Source organism: Pipistrellus hanaki (assembly GCF_964339955.1).
Source record: "Pipistrellus hanaki genome assembly, chromosome: 9".
In the NCBI taxonomy this organism is placed as follows: domain Eukaryota; kingdom Metazoa; phylum Chordata; class Mammalia; order Chiroptera; family Vespertilionidae; genus Pipistrellus; species Pipistrellus hanaki.
The window spans coordinates 7,460,742-7,480,883 of record NC_140511.1 but is presented as its reverse complement, the minus strand read 5'-3'; the positions used below and the strand labels follow the sequence as shown (position 1 = coordinate 7,480,883).

General features: G+C 49.9%; 1 protein-coding gene across 1 annotated transcript in view; it reads left to right on the top strand.

The window, feature by feature from the left end:
* CBL (Cbl proto-oncogene) overlaps positions 1-19,222 on the top strand; it is a 94,926-nt gene extending 75,704 nt beyond the window's left edge. The window contains exons 12-16 of the mRNA XM_084895568.1: positions 991-1,085; positions 13,662-13,802; positions 15,898-15,995; positions 16,652-16,831; positions 17,776-19,222. Of these exons, the coding sequence (XP_084751694.1) occupies positions 991-1,085; positions 13,662-13,802; positions 15,898-15,995; positions 16,652-16,831; positions 17,776-18,047 (786 nt within the window). The 3' untranslated portion in view covers positions 18,048-19,222. The remainder of the gene's footprint in view (positions 1-990; positions 1,086-13,661; positions 13,803-15,897; positions 15,996-16,651; positions 16,832-17,775) is intronic.
* Positions 19,223-20,142: the final 920 nt, after the last annotated feature.

Below are 20,142 nucleotides of genomic sequence, written 5' to 3'. Positions count from 1 at the left end.
GGGTGAGAAACAAAGACCCAGTGAGTTTGAAAGCAGTCAGTGGGTGAGGACAGGACAAGAAACCATATACACACACACACACACACACACACACACACTCATATACACTCTCTCACACACACACACACTCATACACACGTACACACACACTCTCACACATACATACTCACAAACACATATGCACATGCACACACTCCTGTGCACACAGACATGTGCATTGCACACACTGCTCACACACATGCACGCACACTCATACGCATGTGTGCGCGCTCTTGAGGTTTTGAACCTGGCTAGAAACATGTTGAATTTGAGACGAGCTATTGAGGCAGGAATTGGCCAGCAGGTGGTCAGAAGTCTAAGGGGAAATGGCAGGGGCGGGAGCTGAGGAATGCTGGGGCCAGGCATGGCGGCCGGGGAGGGGGCAGGTTTAAGTGGCGTTTCAGGAAGAGGTTAGGGTGGACCTTGTGGTGGCGACAACATAGAAAAGTAGGTTTTTAAAGCTGGAAATGGTATTTGTGTAGACAGTTTTCACAAATACTTCTAGAATTAAGAAAAAATACAGCCCTAATTGGTTTGGCTCAGTGGATAGAGCCTCAGCCTGCAGACTGAAGGCTCCTGGGTCAAGGGCACATGCCTGGGTTTCAGGCTCTGTCCCTGGTGTTGAGTGTGCAGGAGGCAGCCGATCAATGATTCTATCGCATCATTGATGTTTCTCTCTCTCTGAAATCAATAGAAGTATTTTTTTTAAAATATTTTTAAAAAGAAAATACACACATGTCCTTGGCTTGTTTTTTATCTCTGTCTCCCTTATCTCTCTACATTTGAGCTTTTCCGAGCCTGGAACAGCTGTGCTTTTGTTAGATGTAATAACCTGAGAGCGGCCTGGAGTGAGGTCTGTGTCTGTTACTGTTCTTGTTATTGTCAGTAGGGTAATGGGAGGAGATGCTTAGCTGTATTAAGAAGGTCCTTTTTCAAAACTTTTCTTTCCAGAATATGAATAGCAGCCCATTAGCAGGTCCAGAGAGTGAGCACCCCAAAATCAAACCTTCCGCATCGGCCAATGCCATTTATTCCCTGGCTGCCAGGTGAGTCTACAGCGCTGCATTTCACACCGGGAAGCTTTCCTGAAGGGTTTACCTACGGAAAGGGAGCTCGGAGGAAAGCAAATGGGTCTGCATCTGCACGTGAAAACCACCTGCTTCCGTTCGGACTGTCTGCCGGTCTTCTCTGGCAGATGTACAGAGATCAGTCCCCGGGGTGAGGGCCATCAATTTCACTACAGCTTTTCAAAGAAACAATTTTGGATTTTGTTGATTTAAAAAAAATAATTTTTGAATTCTTATTTTTTTATTTTAATTCTTAATTCTTAGGTACCTGTTTTTTTTGTGGGTTTTTTTTTTTTTTTTTTTTTTTTTTTTTGTGGTAAAATACACGACATTAAATTTTTCATCTGACCTATTTACCAGTATACAGTTTAGTTTTATTAATTAAAACTTCACATTGTGCAATGATCACCACCATCTTCATAATTCTTTTTATTTTGTTTAACTCTATACCTATTTCCATAAATCCTCATTTCTCCCTCTGCCAGCCCCTGCAGCCACCGTTATACTTTTGTCTTTGTGACTTTGATTGCTCTAAATCCTCATGTCAGCGGAGTCACACAGAGTCTGGCTTTTGTGACGGGCTTGTTCACTCGGCAGATGGTCCTCCCGTTCCTCTCACTGTCGCCCGCTGAAGGGCACCCCTTTCACAGGCCGAGCGCTGCGCTACTGCTGTCTGTGCGGCAGTGTGCTGACCCTCCGCGGCAGTGGCCATGGGCTCTTCCTGTTCTAGCTATTGCAAATGACGCTGCTCTGAATGTGGGTGAGCAGCTATCTCTCCAAGACCCTACTTTCAGTTATTTGGGTGTATACCCAGAAGTCAAATTGCTGGATCATATGGTAATTCTTTTTTTCTTTTTTTTTTTTTTTTGAGGCACCTTCATACTGTTTTTCACAGCAGCTGTACTATTTTATATCCTAAACCTTGGTGCACAAAGGTTCCAATTTCTCCAAATTTTTACCAACACTTGTTATTTTCTGTTTTTTTGGTGTTTTTTAAAACTTTTATTTCTACTTATTTATTTATTTACTTTAATATATATATATATATTTTTAAATATATTTTATTGGTTTCTTATAGAGAGGAAGAGAGAGAGACAGAGAGTTAGAAACATCAATGAGCGAGAGACATCGATCAGCTGCCTCTTGCACACCCCGTACTGGGGATGTGCCCGCAACCAAGGTACATGCCCTTGACTGGAATCGAACCCGGGACCTTTCAGTCTGCAGACCAACGCTCTATCCACTGAGCCAAACCGGTCTCGGCTACTTATTTATTTTTAAAATATATTTTTATTGATTTCAGAGAGGAAGGGAGAGGGAGAGAGAGACAGAAATATCAATGATGAGAGGGAATCACTGATCAGCTGCCTCCTGCATGTCCCCCATTGGGAATTAAGACTGCAACCCAGGCATGTGCCCTTAACCGGAATCAAATCTGGGACCCTTCAGTCCGATGCTCTATCTACTGAGCCAAACCAGCTAAGGCTGTTTTTATTTTTTTATATCAGCCATCCTAACGGGTGTGAGGTGGTATTCCCTGGTAATTTTGTTTTGCATTTCCCTGATGATTAGTGACCATAGTAAGCATCTTTGGTCATTAATATATCTTCTTTAAAGAAATTTCTATTGAAGGCCATTGACCATTTTAAAACAAATCTTTATTGTTAAGGGTATTACCCTCCTCCACCTGGTTCCTGCCCCGCGCCATGCATTACCTATGAACACCCTATTGCCAGTGTCCACAGGTAATGCATATCGATAATAATAAATATGTAATATGCTAATTAGGCTGGACAGCTAAACGAACTTCCAGACATCCTTTCGGACAAAGCCACGGCTGTGAAGCCACACCCCTTGCACGAATTTCATGCGTCGGGCCTCTGGTGTGCATATAAAACCTTCGGTTAATCTCTTCCCACCTTTCCTTCTCTGTGAGATTCAACAGTTTGCTCCATGTTTCCAAACTTCTGATTCTATTCCCTTCACCAGTTTATTTTGCATATTAGATTCCTTGTTCGTTTATTTTGATTTATAGATTCCATTGTTGATAGATATGTATTTATTGCCATTTTGTTGTTAATACTTTTCATCTTTTTCTTCTTCTCCCTCTTCTTCTCCCCTTCAACAATTCATGTAATGCTGGTTTGGTGGTGCTGAACTTTTTTAGCTTTTTCTTGTTTGTGAAGCTCTTTATCTGACCTTCAGTTCTGAATGATAGCTTTGCTGGGTAGAGTAATCTGACCTTCAGTTCTGAATGATAGCTTTGCTGGGTAGAGTAGGTTCTTGCTATTCATCACTTTGAATATTTCTTGCCACTCTCTTCTGCCCTGCAAAGTTTCTGTTAAGAAATCAGCTAACAGTCATATGGGTGATTCCTTGTAGGTAACTAACTGTTTTTCTCTTGAAGTTTTAAGATTCTTTTTGTCTTTTACCCTTGGCATTTTAATTATTATATATCTTGGTGTGGGCCTCTTTGAGTTCCTGTGGGACTCTGTGCTTCCTGAACTTGTAAGTCTATTTCTTTCACCAGTAGGGGACTTTTCTGTCATTATTTCTTCAGATAGGTTTTTCAATATCCTGCTCTCTCTCTCTTTTCCTTCTGGCACCCCCATAATGCAAATCTTGGTACACTTGAAGTTGTCCCAGAGCTTCTTTACACTATCTTCATATTTTTGTATTATTTTTCTTTTTTCTTTGCTGCTTGGGTATTTTTTGCTTTCTCATATTCCATATAATTGATTTATTTCTCGGAATCCTCTCTTGTTGAGTCCCTGTAAATTATTCTTTATTTCAGTAAATATATTCAGTTGGTCCTTTTTCATATCTTTGACATTCTCACTAAGATCCTTGAAAGCTTCACTAAATCCTTTGAAGTTCTCTTTGAGTCAGCTGAAGCTCTCTTGAGTAACCTTATGACCATGGTTTTGAACTCTGTATCCAATAGTCTGCTTGCTCCCATTTCTTTCATTTGTGACATGTTTCTTTGTTTCTGCATTTTGGCTGCTCTCCTGTGTTTGTTTCTATGTATCAGATAGAGTTACTATATCTCCTGGAATTGGTAGAGTGTTTTTGTGAAGTAGGTGTTCTGTAGGGCCCAGTGGTTCAGTCTCCACACTAATCTGAGCTGGGAGCTCTAGGTACACCTCTTTGTGGGCTGTGAGCACAGTCTTATAGTTGCAACTTGGTTGCTATTGGTGTCACTGGGAGAAATTGACCTCCAGGCCATTTGGCTCTGAGGATTGGCAGGGACTGCAGTGGGAGAGCTGCTGTGCAGCAGACACCCCTATGGAGCAGGACTTACTTCAGTGGGGCTTTTGTGCTCACTGAGTCTTTCCCTTGAGTGTGGCACTTGTGGATGTGTAATCTGCAATGGTCTGAAGCTGTCCACTGAGTGCACTGGCTTGAGGTCTCCCGAGAGGTGTAAAGTCAGCCACTACCTGAGGCCACTGGGCAGGAGCTACAGAGAGATCTGCAGATAGCTGCTACTTGTATTGGGCTTGTGAAGTGCCTATGCGAGGCCAGGCTGTGAAGCAGGCAGGCTGGTGCCAGTGCTGGGTCTGGGCTTTTTATTGATAGGTTTGAGGCACACTGACTCCAGCTGCTGCTTATTTGACGGATTTTAGCGAAGTCTGAAGCCTGAGTCAGGATAGTAAATTCATATGGAAAAGCTGCTGCAAACAACTTGGATGGGGCGGGGTCTCCGAGAATCACCAGATTGAGTGAACAGTGTGAACCAGGCTGATGAAAACTCAGATATGGCTGCCAGTCAGCTCTGCGATGGGGGAGGTTCCAGCACAGGAACAGTGATCCCTGTGAGGACTCTTCGTCTGGGAGAAATCTGCTGCTGAGTTCCAGTGACAGTGCCAGACAATCCAGTTTCTTCCTATATGTCCCTGGGTCCACCTGACACTGGAGCTCAGAGGAATCATGTCTGAGTAAGTTTGTGTACTGGCCCTTTAAGCAAAACTGCCTGAGTCTCCAGCAGCCTCCTTGTTACTCAGCCACAATCCCCACCGGTTTTTACAGCCCATAGTTAAGGGAATTTCTCTTCCCAGCTCTGGTACCCTGGGCTGGGGGTTTGGTGTCGGGCTGGGACACATTGCTCCAATGGAGGCCTCTGCAGCTGAGATATCCCACCTGATTTTTTTTAAAAAAGGGCACACAGAGAGGATTAAAAATAGCGGCAGGGTAAGTGAACCCAGGAACAAGCTGAAATTATAACTAAAATACAAAAAACTTTCTGAATAATGAATAAAAAACTCATAGGAGAGAACCCTGATACCTGAGGACCAAAACTGGAGATTGCATAGAGACTGGTAGGAGGGGCAGAGGCGCAAAAGGGCTGGCAGACAGCAACTGAAGTTCTGGAGAGATACCTCAACTGTGGGAGGTTGCAACTGAGAACTCTGGGATCTAATCCCCAAGGTGGGCTCCCCAGCAGAGAGCATCAAAACTGAGGAGGGTACCCACATGACATCTGGCTGTGAAAAGCAGTGGGGTGCTGTCTGCCAGGGAGTGACAGCAGAAAATTTAGATATTCTCTTAAAGGGCCAATTCACAAAATTCCCTGTGGAGCCACCCACCTTGTGCTCTGGCAGAGGGAAGGCACAATGGACTGGAGCTGTGTGAGCAGAAACCAGGACTGGGGACTCGGGGGGATAGAGGTCAGAAGGCAGACACCCCCAGTTTCCTGGGCTGAGTCATCCCTCACACAGAGGAGGACAGACATTTGACTCACCCTATTGGAAAACACCTTATCCTCAGTCACTTAAGAGACCAAAAATAGCCAAAACCAGTTTGGCTCAGTGGATAGAGCATCAGTCTGCAGACTGAAAGGTCCCAGGTTCTATTCTGGTCAAGGGCATGTACCTTGGTTGCAGGCACATCCCCAGTAGGGGGTGTGCAAGAGGCAGCTGATCGATGATTCTCTCTCATCGATGTTTTTAACTCTGTCTCTCCCTCTTCCTCTCTGTAAAAAATCAATAAAATATATTAAAAGAGAGAGAGATAGAGAGACACCAAAAATAACAGTTAGCCTCCAGGCAGAAGCCACTGCCCCACTCTGTTGAAAAAAATTCTCACCACACCTGAGGACAATTGCCTGGGGGCAATTCAAGTTGGAATCCTATCAATCTCAGGCGGGCAGGCTTTGGAGGCTTTGAGTCTTTGCCTGATCTAATTAGTCAGAAATAGCATTTGACACTGTCCTGCACTGGAGCTTGAGAGGCATAGCAGATCTACCTAATACATAGTCACAAATCCAAACAGATAGCCAAAATGAGGAGACAAAGAAACAACCCCCAAATGGAAGAACTAGTGAATTCTCCAGAAAAAGAGATAAATGAAGCAGAGGTAAGAAATTTATTTGAAACGGAATTCAGAGTAATGATGGTGAAGATGAAGATGCTCAACAGCATGAAAAAAGATATAGTAACTATGAAAAAAGAATAGTCTGAGATAAAATATGACAAAGCAAAAATAAAGAACAGATTGGAAGGAATACATAGCCAATTAGGGGAAGCCAAGGAGCAAATCAGTGAATTGGAAGACAGGGCTGAAAAAAATCACTCAATCAGAGAACCAAAAAGAAAAAAACAATTAAAAGACAGGAGGACAATTTAAAAAAGCTGTGAGACAATGTGAAACTTAACAATATTCACATAGGAGGTGTCCTAGAATAGACCATAAGATAGGGCTAGAGAACACATTTGAATAGATAATGACAGAAAACTTCCCTAACCTGGTAAAGGAAAAAGTCACACAATTTCAGGAGGCATAGAGAACCCTAAGCAAGAACCCAAACAGGCCCACCCCAGACACGTCATAATTAAAATGCCAAAAATTAAAGACAAAGAGAGAATATTAAAGGCAGCAAGAGTAAAACAAACTTACCGTATTTTCCGGCATATAAGACGACTTTTGAAACGAAAAAAAGTCAACCGAAAATGGCCAGAGTCAGAGAGGCAGTCTATTAAAAAAAGAACTGGTGTTGCCTCGGAAGTGGGGGTAGTCTTATACAGCGAATATAGGCCTAAACCTATGTTTTAACTGTAAAAATTAGGGGGTCGTCTTATACGCCCAGTCATCTTATACGCTGGAGAATACGGTACCTACAAAGGAGTTTCCATAAGGCTGACACCTGATTACTCATCAGAAACTCTACAGGCCAGAAGAAAATGGCATGAAGTACTTAAGGTAATAAAGAACAAGTGTCTTGCCGAAACCAGTTTGGCTCAGTGGATAGAGCGTCTGAAAAGCAGTGGGGACTGAAAGGTCCCGGTTCGATTCCGGTGAAGGGCATGTACGTTGGTTGCGGGCGTATCCCCAGTAGGGGGTGTGCAAGAGGCAGCTGATCGATAATTCTCTCATCGATGTTTCTCTCTATTCCTCTCTCTTCCTCTCTGTAACAAATCAATAAAATATATTAAAAAAAAAAAAAAAAAAAAAAAAAAGAGCAAGTGTCTTGAAACCAAAATTATATCCGGTAAGGCTATCATTCAAAATAGATGGTGAAATAAAGAGCTTCCCAGACAAAAAGAAGCTAAAAGAGTATATCACCTCCAAGCCAGCATTACAAGAAATGCTAAAGGGATTGCTGTAATGAGGAGAAGAAACAGAGAAACCTCAGCATACAGAATTAAAATGGCAATAAATAAATATCTCTCATTATTAACTCTAAATGTAAATGGGTTAAATGCTCCAATCAAAAGGTGTAGGGTAGCTGAATGGATACAAAAACATGACCCAACTATGCTGGCTACCTCAACAAAAGACACACATAGGATGAAAGTGAAGAGATAGGGAAAACATTGTCCATTTAAATGTAAAAGGAAAAAAAGCTGGAATAGCAATACTAATATTCAATAAAATGGACTTTAAAATGGAGGCCATCACAAGAGACAACAAACGTCACTACATAATACTAAAGGGATTGATCGAATAAGAGGATATAACCCTGGTAAACAAATATACACCCAATATAGGAGCACCTAAATATATTTAAAAAAAACTTCTGGAGGACTTTAACAGAGAGATCAATAATACAGTCATAGTAGGAGACTAACATCCTGCTGACTTCACTGGATAGATCTTCCAGACAAAAACTTAAGGAAACAGTGACTCTAAAAGTCTGATCCACACTGGATCAGATGAATTTAATTGACATTTATAGAACATTTCTCCCCAATGCAGCAGAATATACTTTCTTCTCAAGTGCACATGGATCATTCACAAAAATAGACCACATGTTAAGACACAAAGCAAGTCTCTACAAGTTTAAGAAAATTGAAATCATATCAAGCATCTTCTCAGATCACAGTGGAATGAAATTAGAAATCAACTACAGTAAAAACACTCAAAAACATTTAAATACATGGAGGCTAAATAGCCTGTTATTAAACATTGAATGTGTTACCAAAGAGATCAAGAAATAAAAAGTAAAAAACAAAACAACTTTCTGGAAACAAAAAAATGAACACCCAACAACCCAAAATCTCTGGGACACAGCAAAAGCAGTCCTGAGAGGAAAGTTCATAGCACTACAGGCCCACCTCAAAGAACAAGAAAAAATCAGCAATAAACTATTTAACACTGCAACTTAAAGAACTAGAAAGAAAATAACGAAAAGCCCAGAATAAGTAGAAGGAAGGAAATAATCAAGATTGGAGCAGAAATAAATAACATAGAGACTTAAAAAAAATCAATGAAACCAAGAGCTAGTTCTTTGAAAAGATAAAGTTGACAAACCATTAGCCAGATTCATCAAAAAAGAGAGAGAAAACCCAAATATATATATATTTAAAAAAAGAAGGGGGCAAAAAAGGGCACACATAGGTGTTCCACCAACCCATTTTACGCCTCCGCCCCTCCTACCAGTCTCCCTGTGCTTTCTTTTCTTCTCTAGTTGTAGGACTAACATTCAGCCAGCTTTCAGGAGGTTCTGGATGTTGGTTCTGTATTTTAATTGTTATTTTGATGTGGTTGTGGGAGGGGGCAAGTACCCGCATTTACCTACGTGGTTCTTCCCATTGACCATTTTCTTAATCAGGTTGTTTGTGTTGAATTTTAGAAGTTCTTATCCTGGATATTAATCCCTTATCATATATATGATTTGCAAACATTTTCTCCCCTTCTATGGATTGCCATTTTGGTCTTGATGTTAAAAATTTTCATGAAGTCCATTTTACCTATTTTTCCCTTTATCACCTGTGCCTTTGGTGTCATTTCCAAGAAATCACTGCCAAGTCCAATGTCATGAAGCTTTTGTCCTATGTTTTCTTCTAAATGTTTTATTTTAGAACTAGAGGCCTGGTGCACAAAATTTGTGAATGGGTAGGGTCCCTAGGCTTGGCTAGTGATCAGGGCCGATGGGGACCTTCCTTCCCCTGGCTGCCAGCTGCCAGCCGGGGCCTTCCTTCATTCCACACCGCCCCCTGGTGCTCAGTGCACGTCATAGCAAGCGGTCGATCTCCAGGTGGGTCTAATTCACAAAGGGACAATTTGCATATTAGCTTTTTATTATATAGTGTTTATTTAGTTTTAGGTCTTACATTTAGGTCCTTGCTTCATTTTGAGGTAAACTTTTTTTTTAATATATGAAAGAGAGAGAGAGAAAAAATATCAATGTTTTCTAATTTCTCTTGTAATTTCTTCTTAGATCAATTGTTTAAAATACTGTTTAAAAAGTATATTTTTTAATTTCCATAATTTTTGTTTGGGTAGTGAATGATTCTTCACCATGATCATTGATGTTTCTCTCTCTCTCTCACCCTTCCTCTCTGAAATCAATAAAAATGAATTTAAAAAATAGAATAGAATAGCTACATCAGTTCTCCTTTAGTTGGTGTTTGTATGGTCTTTGACCATCCTTCTACTCTCTGTCGTTCTGGTTTTTTACACTTAAGGGGTATCTTATAAACAGGGTACACATTTCCCCTTAAGTCCAGTCTAGCAGCCTTTGTCTTATAATAATTGGAATATTTGTTTTTACTCTTTTTCCCATATTTTCTTGGTTCATGTTTCTATTTTCTCAAAGTACTTTAACATTTCCCCCTTTAATTATTCTTTTTAACACTTATCCTGGGCACTCCTTCATGCACCCTGGACTCATAGTGGCTGGCTCTTCACGCTTTGCGTACATGCCATTTCCCACATACTTACTCTCCAGTCTCCTCAACCCTTACTGCTAAGGTCCCATCTGGAATCTTTTCCTTCCTTCAGAGACAGAGACAGAGTACCGGCGTAGGGTGGGTGAATGTATGTGTCTCCCATCAGTGAATGCTAGATTTCGTTTGATGGAAAACATCTGCTTTTTGACAGAAAATATCCTTTATCTCACTGTGACATTTTTGCAAGGTATTTTCACTGTCTAGTATTGCTCTGGAGTTACTGTCGCATGGCACTTTGAATTAGCAGGTCGGCCACCTGGTCTTGGATCCCAGCAGTTTACTTTTTCTTTTTCTTTTTTTTATAGATAAATGTTAATTTTATTTTGATACACACACTATGGTTATGTATGAGTGTACTTTTAAAATATATATATATATTTTATTGATTTTTTTACAGAGAGGGAGAGGGATAGAGAGTTAGAAACATTGATGAGAGAGAATCATAGATCAGCTGCCTCCTGCACGCGCCCCCCCACCACCACCACCACCACAGGGGATGTGCCCGCAACCAAGGTACATGCCCTTGACCGGAACCGAACCTGGGAGCCTTCAGTCCGCAGGCCGACGCTCTATCCTCTGAGCCAAACCAGTCAGGGCCCAGCAGTTTTCTTAATGTCCTTAAGGTTTGTGGGCTTTACTCCTTTTTATGGTTTGATGTTGCTAATGTCTTAGAAAATTCTAGCCCACTATTTCTTAAAATAGCCTGAGCACTACAGTCTCTCTCCTCTCCTGCTGGCCCTCCTGTTACATGAAGGCCGGCTTCTCGCCATCCCTAATGTGGGTGTTATGCTCATTCTGTTTTCTTTTTTGAATAGTTCCTGCTATCTTCCACTTCTTTTATCACTTTGCAGTGTCTAATCTGCCCTAAGTCCATCTATTGAATTTGTATTTGCGGATACTGCAGGTTTTTTGTTGTTTGGTTTTTGTTTTGTTTTAATCCTCACCCGAGGATATTTCCCATTGATTTTTAGGGAAAATAGAGGAGAGAGAGAGAAAGACAGAGAGAAATGCATCGATTGGTTGCCTCCTGCACGTGCCCCAACCAGGGCCCAGAGCAGGGAGGAGCCTGCAACCAAGGTACATGCCCTTGACTGGAATCGAACTCGGAACCGTTCAGTCTGCAGGCCGACACTATCCACTGAGCCAAACTGGCCAGGGCCAGATACTATAATTTTAGGTTCTAGAATTTCCATGACATTTTCAAAAATGAATTTATTTTATTTTATTTCAGGGCTAGCATCAGCTTTTATTATTTTTTTAAATAAATCTTTATTGTTCAGATTATTTCAGTTGTTCCTCTTCCCCCCCCCATAGCTCCCCTCCCCCCAGATCCCACCCACCCGCTGCCCTTAAATGCCCCCCCATCCTCATCCATAGGTGTATGATCTTTTACCAGTCTCTTCCTGCACCTCCCACACCTTTCTCCCCGAGAATTGTCAGTCCACTCCCTTTCTATGCCTCTAATTCTATTATATTCACCAGTTTATTCTGTTCATCAGATTTTTTTATTCCCTTGATTTTTAGATTCACTTGTTGATAGATATGTATTTGTTTTTCATAATTTTTATCTTTACCTTTTTCTTCTTCTTCCTCTTCTTAAAGAATACCTTTCAGCATTTCATATAATACTGGTTTGTTGGTGATGAACTTCTCTAGCTCTTTCTTATCTGTGCAGCTCTTTATCTGGCCTTCAGTTCTGAATGATAGCTTTGCTGGGTAGAGTAATCTTGGTTGTAGGTCCTTGCTATTCATCACTTTGAATATTTCTTGCCACTCCCTTCTGGCCTGCATAGTTTCTGTTGAGAAATCAGCTGACAGTCATATGGGTACTCCCTTGTAGGTAACTAACTGTTTTTTTCTTGATGCTTTTAATATTCTCTCTTTGTCTTTTGCTCTTGGCATTTTAATTATGTGCCCTGATTGGGAATTGAACTGTGACCTCCTGGTTCATAGATCAATGCTCAACCACTGAGCCACACCAGCTGGGCAAGCATGAAATATTTTTTTACAGTGAAAATTCATATATTCCCGCCCAGGTTCCACCATTAGTATTTTGTTATGCTTGTTTTGTCGCACATTTATCTATCTGTACTTTTACCATCTGTCAATCTTTCTTTCTTTATTGATGCATTGCCAGGCATGCTGTAGAAACCAATACAGTTCTACTTGAAAAGTTAGCATGCAATGCACAAACAATAAAGGTAATATGAAGACATAAGAAAAACTCTGAAGTGAGATTATAGGGGATGGTCATGTTCGGTTTCTGAAGCGCTGCAGTGTTTTTATTAAGCAGCTTTTGCTTTTATAATTAGGAACAACAAACATCAATAAGCCCTGACTGACACATCCGACAGGTGTTGCTCAGACTAGTAGAACGTGCACACGGCTCGCCAGCCCGGGCGGCTGTGTCCATGTGTGCGTGGGCCTTTGTTGTTGTTGTTCCATGTTGTTTCCTCTCCGCCTGGTCTTGGAGAGTGGGTGACCGGAGAAGCTCTGTTTAACATTGGAGAACCGAGTGAGCGCACGGGCAGCTCCCGGAAGGCCAGGCCTGGAAACGTGGGGGGTGGTCCCAGATTTGATGCTGACTGCCAGGGCGCTTTATACCTTTTCATTTCCTACTAGTGACCCCGCGTGGGGAATCGCGCGGCCCCGCCCACCTTCCCGGCCTTAACACCCTCCCCTTCCCCCCTTCCCCCCATCCCGACCCTCGGCCTTCTCTGGCTGCCTCAAGCCCCGCCCTCGGTTCCATGAGTCGCTGGGGTTGGTCCCGGCACCTCCCCATTTCCGCCCCATCTCTAGGGCAACGTGGCTGCTCGCAGCCTCCTGCTAAATGGTCCTTCCGAGGGAGGGCGCCCGGCCATTAGCATATCAGCTCTTTGTTGTACAGGGTTTTTCTCGCACGGCACGGGTAGGAAACCTGTTCATGCTACCAGATAAGACACGAGAAGGCTGCCAGCAAGCTGTGACCTCAGAGTGCAGTGTGTGTGCGGTCAGGAAGCCCGTGCTGCTGCTCCTGTCCTGCTCGCGAGAAGCCAGCCGCGGCGCTCGGCCAGCCGCTCCTGAGGGCCACCCCTCCTGAGGGCCCCCGGGGCGGCCTCTCCCAGTGTCCCCCTCAGCACCGCAGCCTCCGCTGGTCGGTTAAAGTGAAAATGGAAGTTCGTGTTTTTATTAAGATTTCCCCCTTTTGTTGTGTCTATTGGGTGCCTCTGGCTATGGGAGCACAGCTACAGGCCCCTCTCACCGTGTGCTCACGCCGAGCCCCCACCCGCCACCACAGGCTCTCAGCAGGGGCCCCTGCAGCACCTACGTGCTCCCCACATGGGGGGAGACCCGTGTTTGGTGCTGAGGGTACCAGCATCCCCTCGCTCTCTTCTGTTTGATCCCCCAGGCCCCTGCCTGTGCCCACGCCGCCCGGGCCCCAGCGCCAGAGCGAGGGCGACCCTGAGTACATGGCGCCCTCCTCCCGGCCTGCCAGCCTCCCGCCGCCCGAGGGCCGGCAGCCCCCTGAGGACGCCCCCCCGAGCCTACGGTGGGTGCCCACCCGCGCCCCCACCCCACACAGCCGCACACTCACACACACACACACACAGCCTCTCACTCACTCACACAGCCGCACACTCACACACACACACAGCCTCTCACTCACTCACACAGCCGCACACTCACACAGCCGCACACTCACACACACAGCCTCACACTCACTCACACAGCCGCACACTCACTCACACACACACACACAGCCTCACACTCACACAGCCTCACACTCACACAGCCTCACACACAAACACAGCCTCACACTCACACAGCCTCACACTCACACAGCCTCACACTCACACAGCCGCACACTCACACACACAGCCGCACACTCACACACACACACACACAGCCTCTCACTCACTCACACAGCCGCACACTCACACACACAGCCTCACACTCACTCACACAGCCGCACACTCACACACACAGCCTCACACTCACACAGCCGCACTCACTCACACAGCCGCACACTCACACACACAGCCTCACACTCACACACACAGCCTCACACTCACTCACACAGCCGCACACTCACACACACAGCCTCACACTCACTCACACAGCCGCACACTCACACACACACACACACACAGCCTCGCACTCACTCACACAGCCGCACACTCACACACACACACACACAGCCTCGCACTCACTCACACAGCCGCATACTCACACACACAGCCTCACACTCACTCACACAGCCGCACACTCACACACACAGCCTCACACTCACTCACACAGCCGCACACTCACTCACACAGCCGCACACTCACTCACACACACACACACAGCCTCACACTCACACAGCCTCACACTCACACAGCCTCACACACAAACACAGCCTCACACTCACACAGCCTCACACTCACACAGCCTCACACTCACACAGCCGCACACTCACACACACAGCCGCACACTCACACACACACACACACAGCCTCTCACTCACTCACACAGCCGCACACTCACACACACAGCCTCACACTCACTCACACAGCCGCACACTCACACACACAGCCTCACACTCACTCACACAGCCGCACTCACTCACACAGCCGCACACACACACACACAGCCTCACACTCACACACACAGCCTCACACTCACTCACACAGCCTCACACTCACACACACACACACACACACACACAGCCTCGCACTCACTCACACAGCCGCACACTCACACACACAGCCTCACACTCACTCACACAGCCGCACACTCACACACACAGCCTCACACTCACTCACACAGCCGCACACTCACACACACAGCCTCACACTCACTCACACAGCCGCACACTCACACACACAGCCTCACACTCACACAGCCGCACACTCACACACACAGCCTCACACTCACTCACACAGCCGCACACTCACACACACAGCCTCACACTCACACAGCCGCACACTCACACACACAGCCTCACACTCACTCACACAGCCGCACACTCACACACACAGCCTCACACACACACTGCCTCACACTCACTCACACAGCCTCACACACACAGCCTCACACTCACACTCACACACAGCCTCACACACACAGCCTCACACTCACACACACACAGCCTCACACTCACAGCCTCATACACACACACAGCCTCACAGTCACACAGCCTCACACACACAGCCTCACACTCACACAGCCTCACACTCACACAGCCTCACACTCACAGCCTCATACACACACACAAACTCACACTCACACAGCCTCACACACACAGCCTCACACTCACACATACACACAGTCTCACACTCACACAGCCTCACACACACACAGCCTCACACTCACACACACACACAGCCTCACACTCACACACACAGCCACGCGCCACACACACACACACACACACACACACACAGCCACGCGCCACACACACACACACACACACACACACACACACACCCACGCGCCACACACACACACACACACACACACACACACACACACACCCCGCCAGCACACAGCAGTGGCTTCCCGCTCGCGGACGTGGGAGGACGGGTGCCCTGCTGGTCGGCTCCGAGGGCAGGGAGGTCTCTGAGCCGCGCTGACAGGCGTGGTGTCTGCTCTCTCCGGCTCAGGGCGGGCGGCGACGCGCAGGCGGACGGCAGCACCTATGAGGCCATGTACACCCTGCAGCCCCCGGGCGCGCCGGCCGGCGCCGAGGGCAGCTCCGTCGGTGAGTGGCTTCTGCTCCCGGGTCATGGTGGCGTTTGGCTGGTGAGACAGCTTGGTCTGAGCAGAAAGTCATTGTAAATAATTTTATTTGCAAAATATATTTACCCCCGGACAGTAAACCCTCCTCTCTCTTACTTCCTGTTCGCACAGCCAGACTCTGCTCTTCCTCCTCCCAGGCCCGACCCGGGTGGCAGCGCCCTGTGCCCCTGATTGTTGTTTCTGGGTTTACTCATTGCTTTCCTAGAGGAAGGGAGGGGGAAGCACAGCACTGAGAGAGAATCATGGGTCGGCTGCCTCCTGCACGCCCCCCACTGGGATGGAGCCTGCAACCCAGGCCTGTGCCCTGACTGGGAATTGAACCCGGGACCCTCCAGTCCGCAGGCTGATGCTCTTCCCACTGAGCCCCACCAGCCAGGGCGCTCCCACTGCTTTTGCATCTACAAACTTCTTTTGTGTGGGTGGTGAGGCCGGGCCCCCCAGAGGGAGGTGCAGAGCGCTGGGACTGCCCGGGCGCAGGCCTGGGCGGGGAGGGAGCTGCGGGCGGGGCAGGTGGTTCCTCGCTCTCTGTCTCCGCCCCAGTCAGCGTGGCGGCTGACTGTGCATAGGGCACGGGTGGCGGGGCGAATGGGGGGTGGAGCTAACGTGCATGTGCTCTAGGCGAGGGGGACGCGGCTGCAGCCGCCGCTGGCGTCGGCCCCGAGGAACCGGAGAACGCGGACGGGGGCTACGACGTGCCCAGGCCGCCCGTGCCCGCGGCGCTGGCCCGCCGGACGCTCTCCGACATCTCCAACGCCAGCTCCTCCCTCGGCTGGCTGTCCCTGCACGGCGAGCCCGCGGGTGAGTCGCCTCGGCGCTGAGCCACGCCTGCCCTCCCCGTGCCGGGAGCAGTGGCCGAGGAAGTCCACCGAGGGGAGGGAAGCTGGGCTGGGCCCCGCGTCAGGAAGTTAAACTGTAGTCAGACCCTGGGACCTGGCCTTAGACCGCGGTTCTCACCTTCCTGACGCGCGGCCCTTAGCACAGCCCTCAGCTGTGGTGCCCCCACCCACAAAATCATTTCCGTGGCTGCTTCAAACTGTGACTTCGCCACTGCTGTGAATTGTAAATATCTGTTTTCTGATGGTCTTAGGCCCTACAGCAGCCACCGCAGGGTGAAAACCGCTAGCAGCGTCGCCTAAGACCGTTGGAAACACAGCTATTACATCACGATTCATAACATAGCCAAGTTACAGTGATGGAGCAGCCACGGAGATGACTGTGGGTGGGGGCAGCCAGCTGAGGGCTGTGTGAACGGCCACGCGTCAGGAGGCGGGAACCGCTGCTTAAACAGCGCTCCCGGCCCGGTGCCTCAGGCTGGCTCGGGGACGGCGGCCATTGGGCTCGGCCGCCCTGGCGGCAGCGGTGGGCCTGGCTGTGGCGCTGGGGGCAGCCGTGTGCAGCCTCAGGCCCGCCTGTGTATGCCTCACCGAATTGTGCTCGTCTCTGCTGTTCTGTGCCAAAGGAAAGTTGTGTCTTCTCAGAAACACTGAAAACTGCTCCCGGTGGTGATGCGTGTGCTGCCACTCGTGCTGCGTGTTGCCATGTGGCTGAGGTGCCCTGGCAGCAGCGGGAGAGCCGGGAGGGCAGGTGTGGGGTGCTCGCGGGGCTCCCACTGGGCGGAGGCCTGGGGCCTGCAGACCAGCCTGTGTCCCCGAGGGCAGCTGGCCACATCCGAGGCCCCTGGTGTTACTCCCGCGGTAGCCGCGGTCCCCAGGTTTGCAGACATTTTCTCTTATTTCTTCTAGACTTCGCGGAGGGCTCCCCAGTTCCCGAGAGACCCCCCAAGCCGTTCCCTCGGAGAATCAACTCTGAGCGCAAGGCGGGGCCGGGCCAGCCGGCTGCCCCTGCGGCCGCCTCGCCGCAGCTGTCCAGCGAGATCGAGAGCCTGCTGAGCCAGGGCTACTCCCACCAGGACATCCAGAAGGCCCTGCTCATCGCCCACAACAACATCGACATGGCCAAGAGCATCCTCCGCGAGTTCGTGTCCATCTCCGCTCCCGCCCACGTGGCCACCTAGCACCGCCGCCTGCGCTGGCGAGGCAGTGGCTGGCATCGCGGGCGCGGGCGGGGCTCCGAGACTGGAGTGAGGTCGGCCCGCCGCGGCCCCGTGGCTAGGGTTCAGGGCATGGAGGACATGGCGGCTGTGGGGGTGCGTCTGGAGGCCCTCGGGCCGGTGGGTTTATAAACATGCGCCCGGGACGGCGGCAGAGGAAGGAGCGCTCACCCCTGGGCGGGGGCTCCTGGCCCAGACCGAGGCTTCGGTGTCTGGCCGCGGCCTGCGATGTGAGGACCAGCCTGCTGAACCGCAGAGGCCTCTGCGGAGCCGCGTTAAACCTCCCCAGCGGTGGGGTCACCTCCCCCGCCTGTGCGGCCGCAGCACGGCTCCCTCCGCTGTCACAGCCCGCACCCTCCGCCGGCTCAGGGTGCTCCGCGCTGGGTGCTGGCGGGTGGGGAGACGCGGGTGATGGAGCAGCGTCGTTTCCATGGGGACGCGGAGGGCTGTTGGCGGCGCCGGGGGACCGGACAGGTCGCCCGCCTGTGGCCCAGGCCTCGCACCCGGGCCTCCCTGAAGGAGTGGGGTGGCTGCCCTGATGGGGGGCGGGGTGGGCACGCGTGTTTCTGCCGCTCGGCGGGAGGAGCGTTGTCCTCAGGGTGGCCCCTCACATGCTCTTGACCTTGTTGTCCATAAAATGCACAGAACAGACGGCTGGGATGTTTGTCCGTGTTTCTCCCAGGGAGCTGGTTCTGCCCTGCGGCGCCTCCTGGGGTGCCCCTGTGACGTGTGCCCGCGGGCCACAGCGTGTGCCGGAGGCGCCGCCTGTGCCCGCAGCTCGGTCCTCTGAGCCTCCCCGTCGCCCAGGGCCTTGCGCGCCCGGGGAACGCCTGTGCCCACAGTGGCTAGACGGCACTCACCGAGCTCATGACTGCCGTCCGACCGACCGACCAACCGTCCGAGCAGCCCGCTGTGGCTGCAGGTTCCAACGCAGATCCAGCCCAGGTGGAGCCCTGGGTCCAGCCCCTGCCCAGCCCCCTCCCCTCCCCTCCTCCACGCCGCCCGGGCTCAGCGAGCTCCTGTCTTCCACTCTCCTTAGCGCCTTGGCCATCTTGTCATCTGTCTGAACTTCTCTCCCTGCGCAGGCCTCCAGGCCTGACTGCTCGCTGACAGCTGCTCACGCCCCGGGCGGGCAGTGCCCCGGGCGGGCAGTGCGGGCCTCTGGTGATCTGCACGTTCCCAGGGCCTCCCGCTGGGCACAGCTCTGCGCCCTCGGCGGGGGCCCCGGGTGGGGGGAGGCCCTGGGCGGGGTGGGGCCCTCGGCCGGCGAGGACGGGGAGGTGGCAGCGGTCGGACACAGAGGGCACCGGCCTCCGTCTCGCCGGGAGAGGGTCTCACTGCTAAGCCAGAGTGGTGTGGAGATGCTGGAGCCTCCGGGCCCGGAGCCCCTGCCGCCTGGCCGGCCTGTGTGGAGCAGGAGGCGGGCCTCCCGGGTCAGCGCCGAGGGTCTCAGGCTGAGGTCCAAGCCTGCAGGCTCCCGGCTCCCTCTAGGGCCTCCTCTCTCAGCCTCCGCCCTTCCCCCTCTCTGCTGGGATGGCACCACCGCCCCCGCCCAGGCCTTTGCCTGGGGCCCGCCATTTCTGACAACTCCTCCCGCCTGCCCCGCGGCTGCTCTGACCCCAACGGACTCACTTCCCCGGGTCCCTGCCTGGCGGGCGGTTCTCACCCGCCTCCTGCGCCCTGTGTCCTGGCTGCTGCATTCCTCTGCCCCCGCCCACCCCCCCCCACACACACACACACGCTTCCTTTGGTTTTCAGGGAGAAAGGAAGGGGGGGGGAGAAGGTTGCCTCCCATATGCACCCCGACCAGTGGATGAACCTGCAACTGACTGGTGTCCGGCCTGGGCTGCTGTGCGTGGCCTCCCCACCGCCCGCCTCCCTGCCACCCCGGCCCCCGGGCCCCCGCCCCCCTAGCCGGCGCCTGCTGTTAGCAGCCATCCGCTGCCTCTCCCCGACGCTCCCCAATGGGAGGACCCGGCCCGGGTGTCTGCCTGTAGGTAAGGAACCCACAGGGCACCGTGTTATCTCTGTGACAGCAGACCGCCACTCCCAGCCTCTC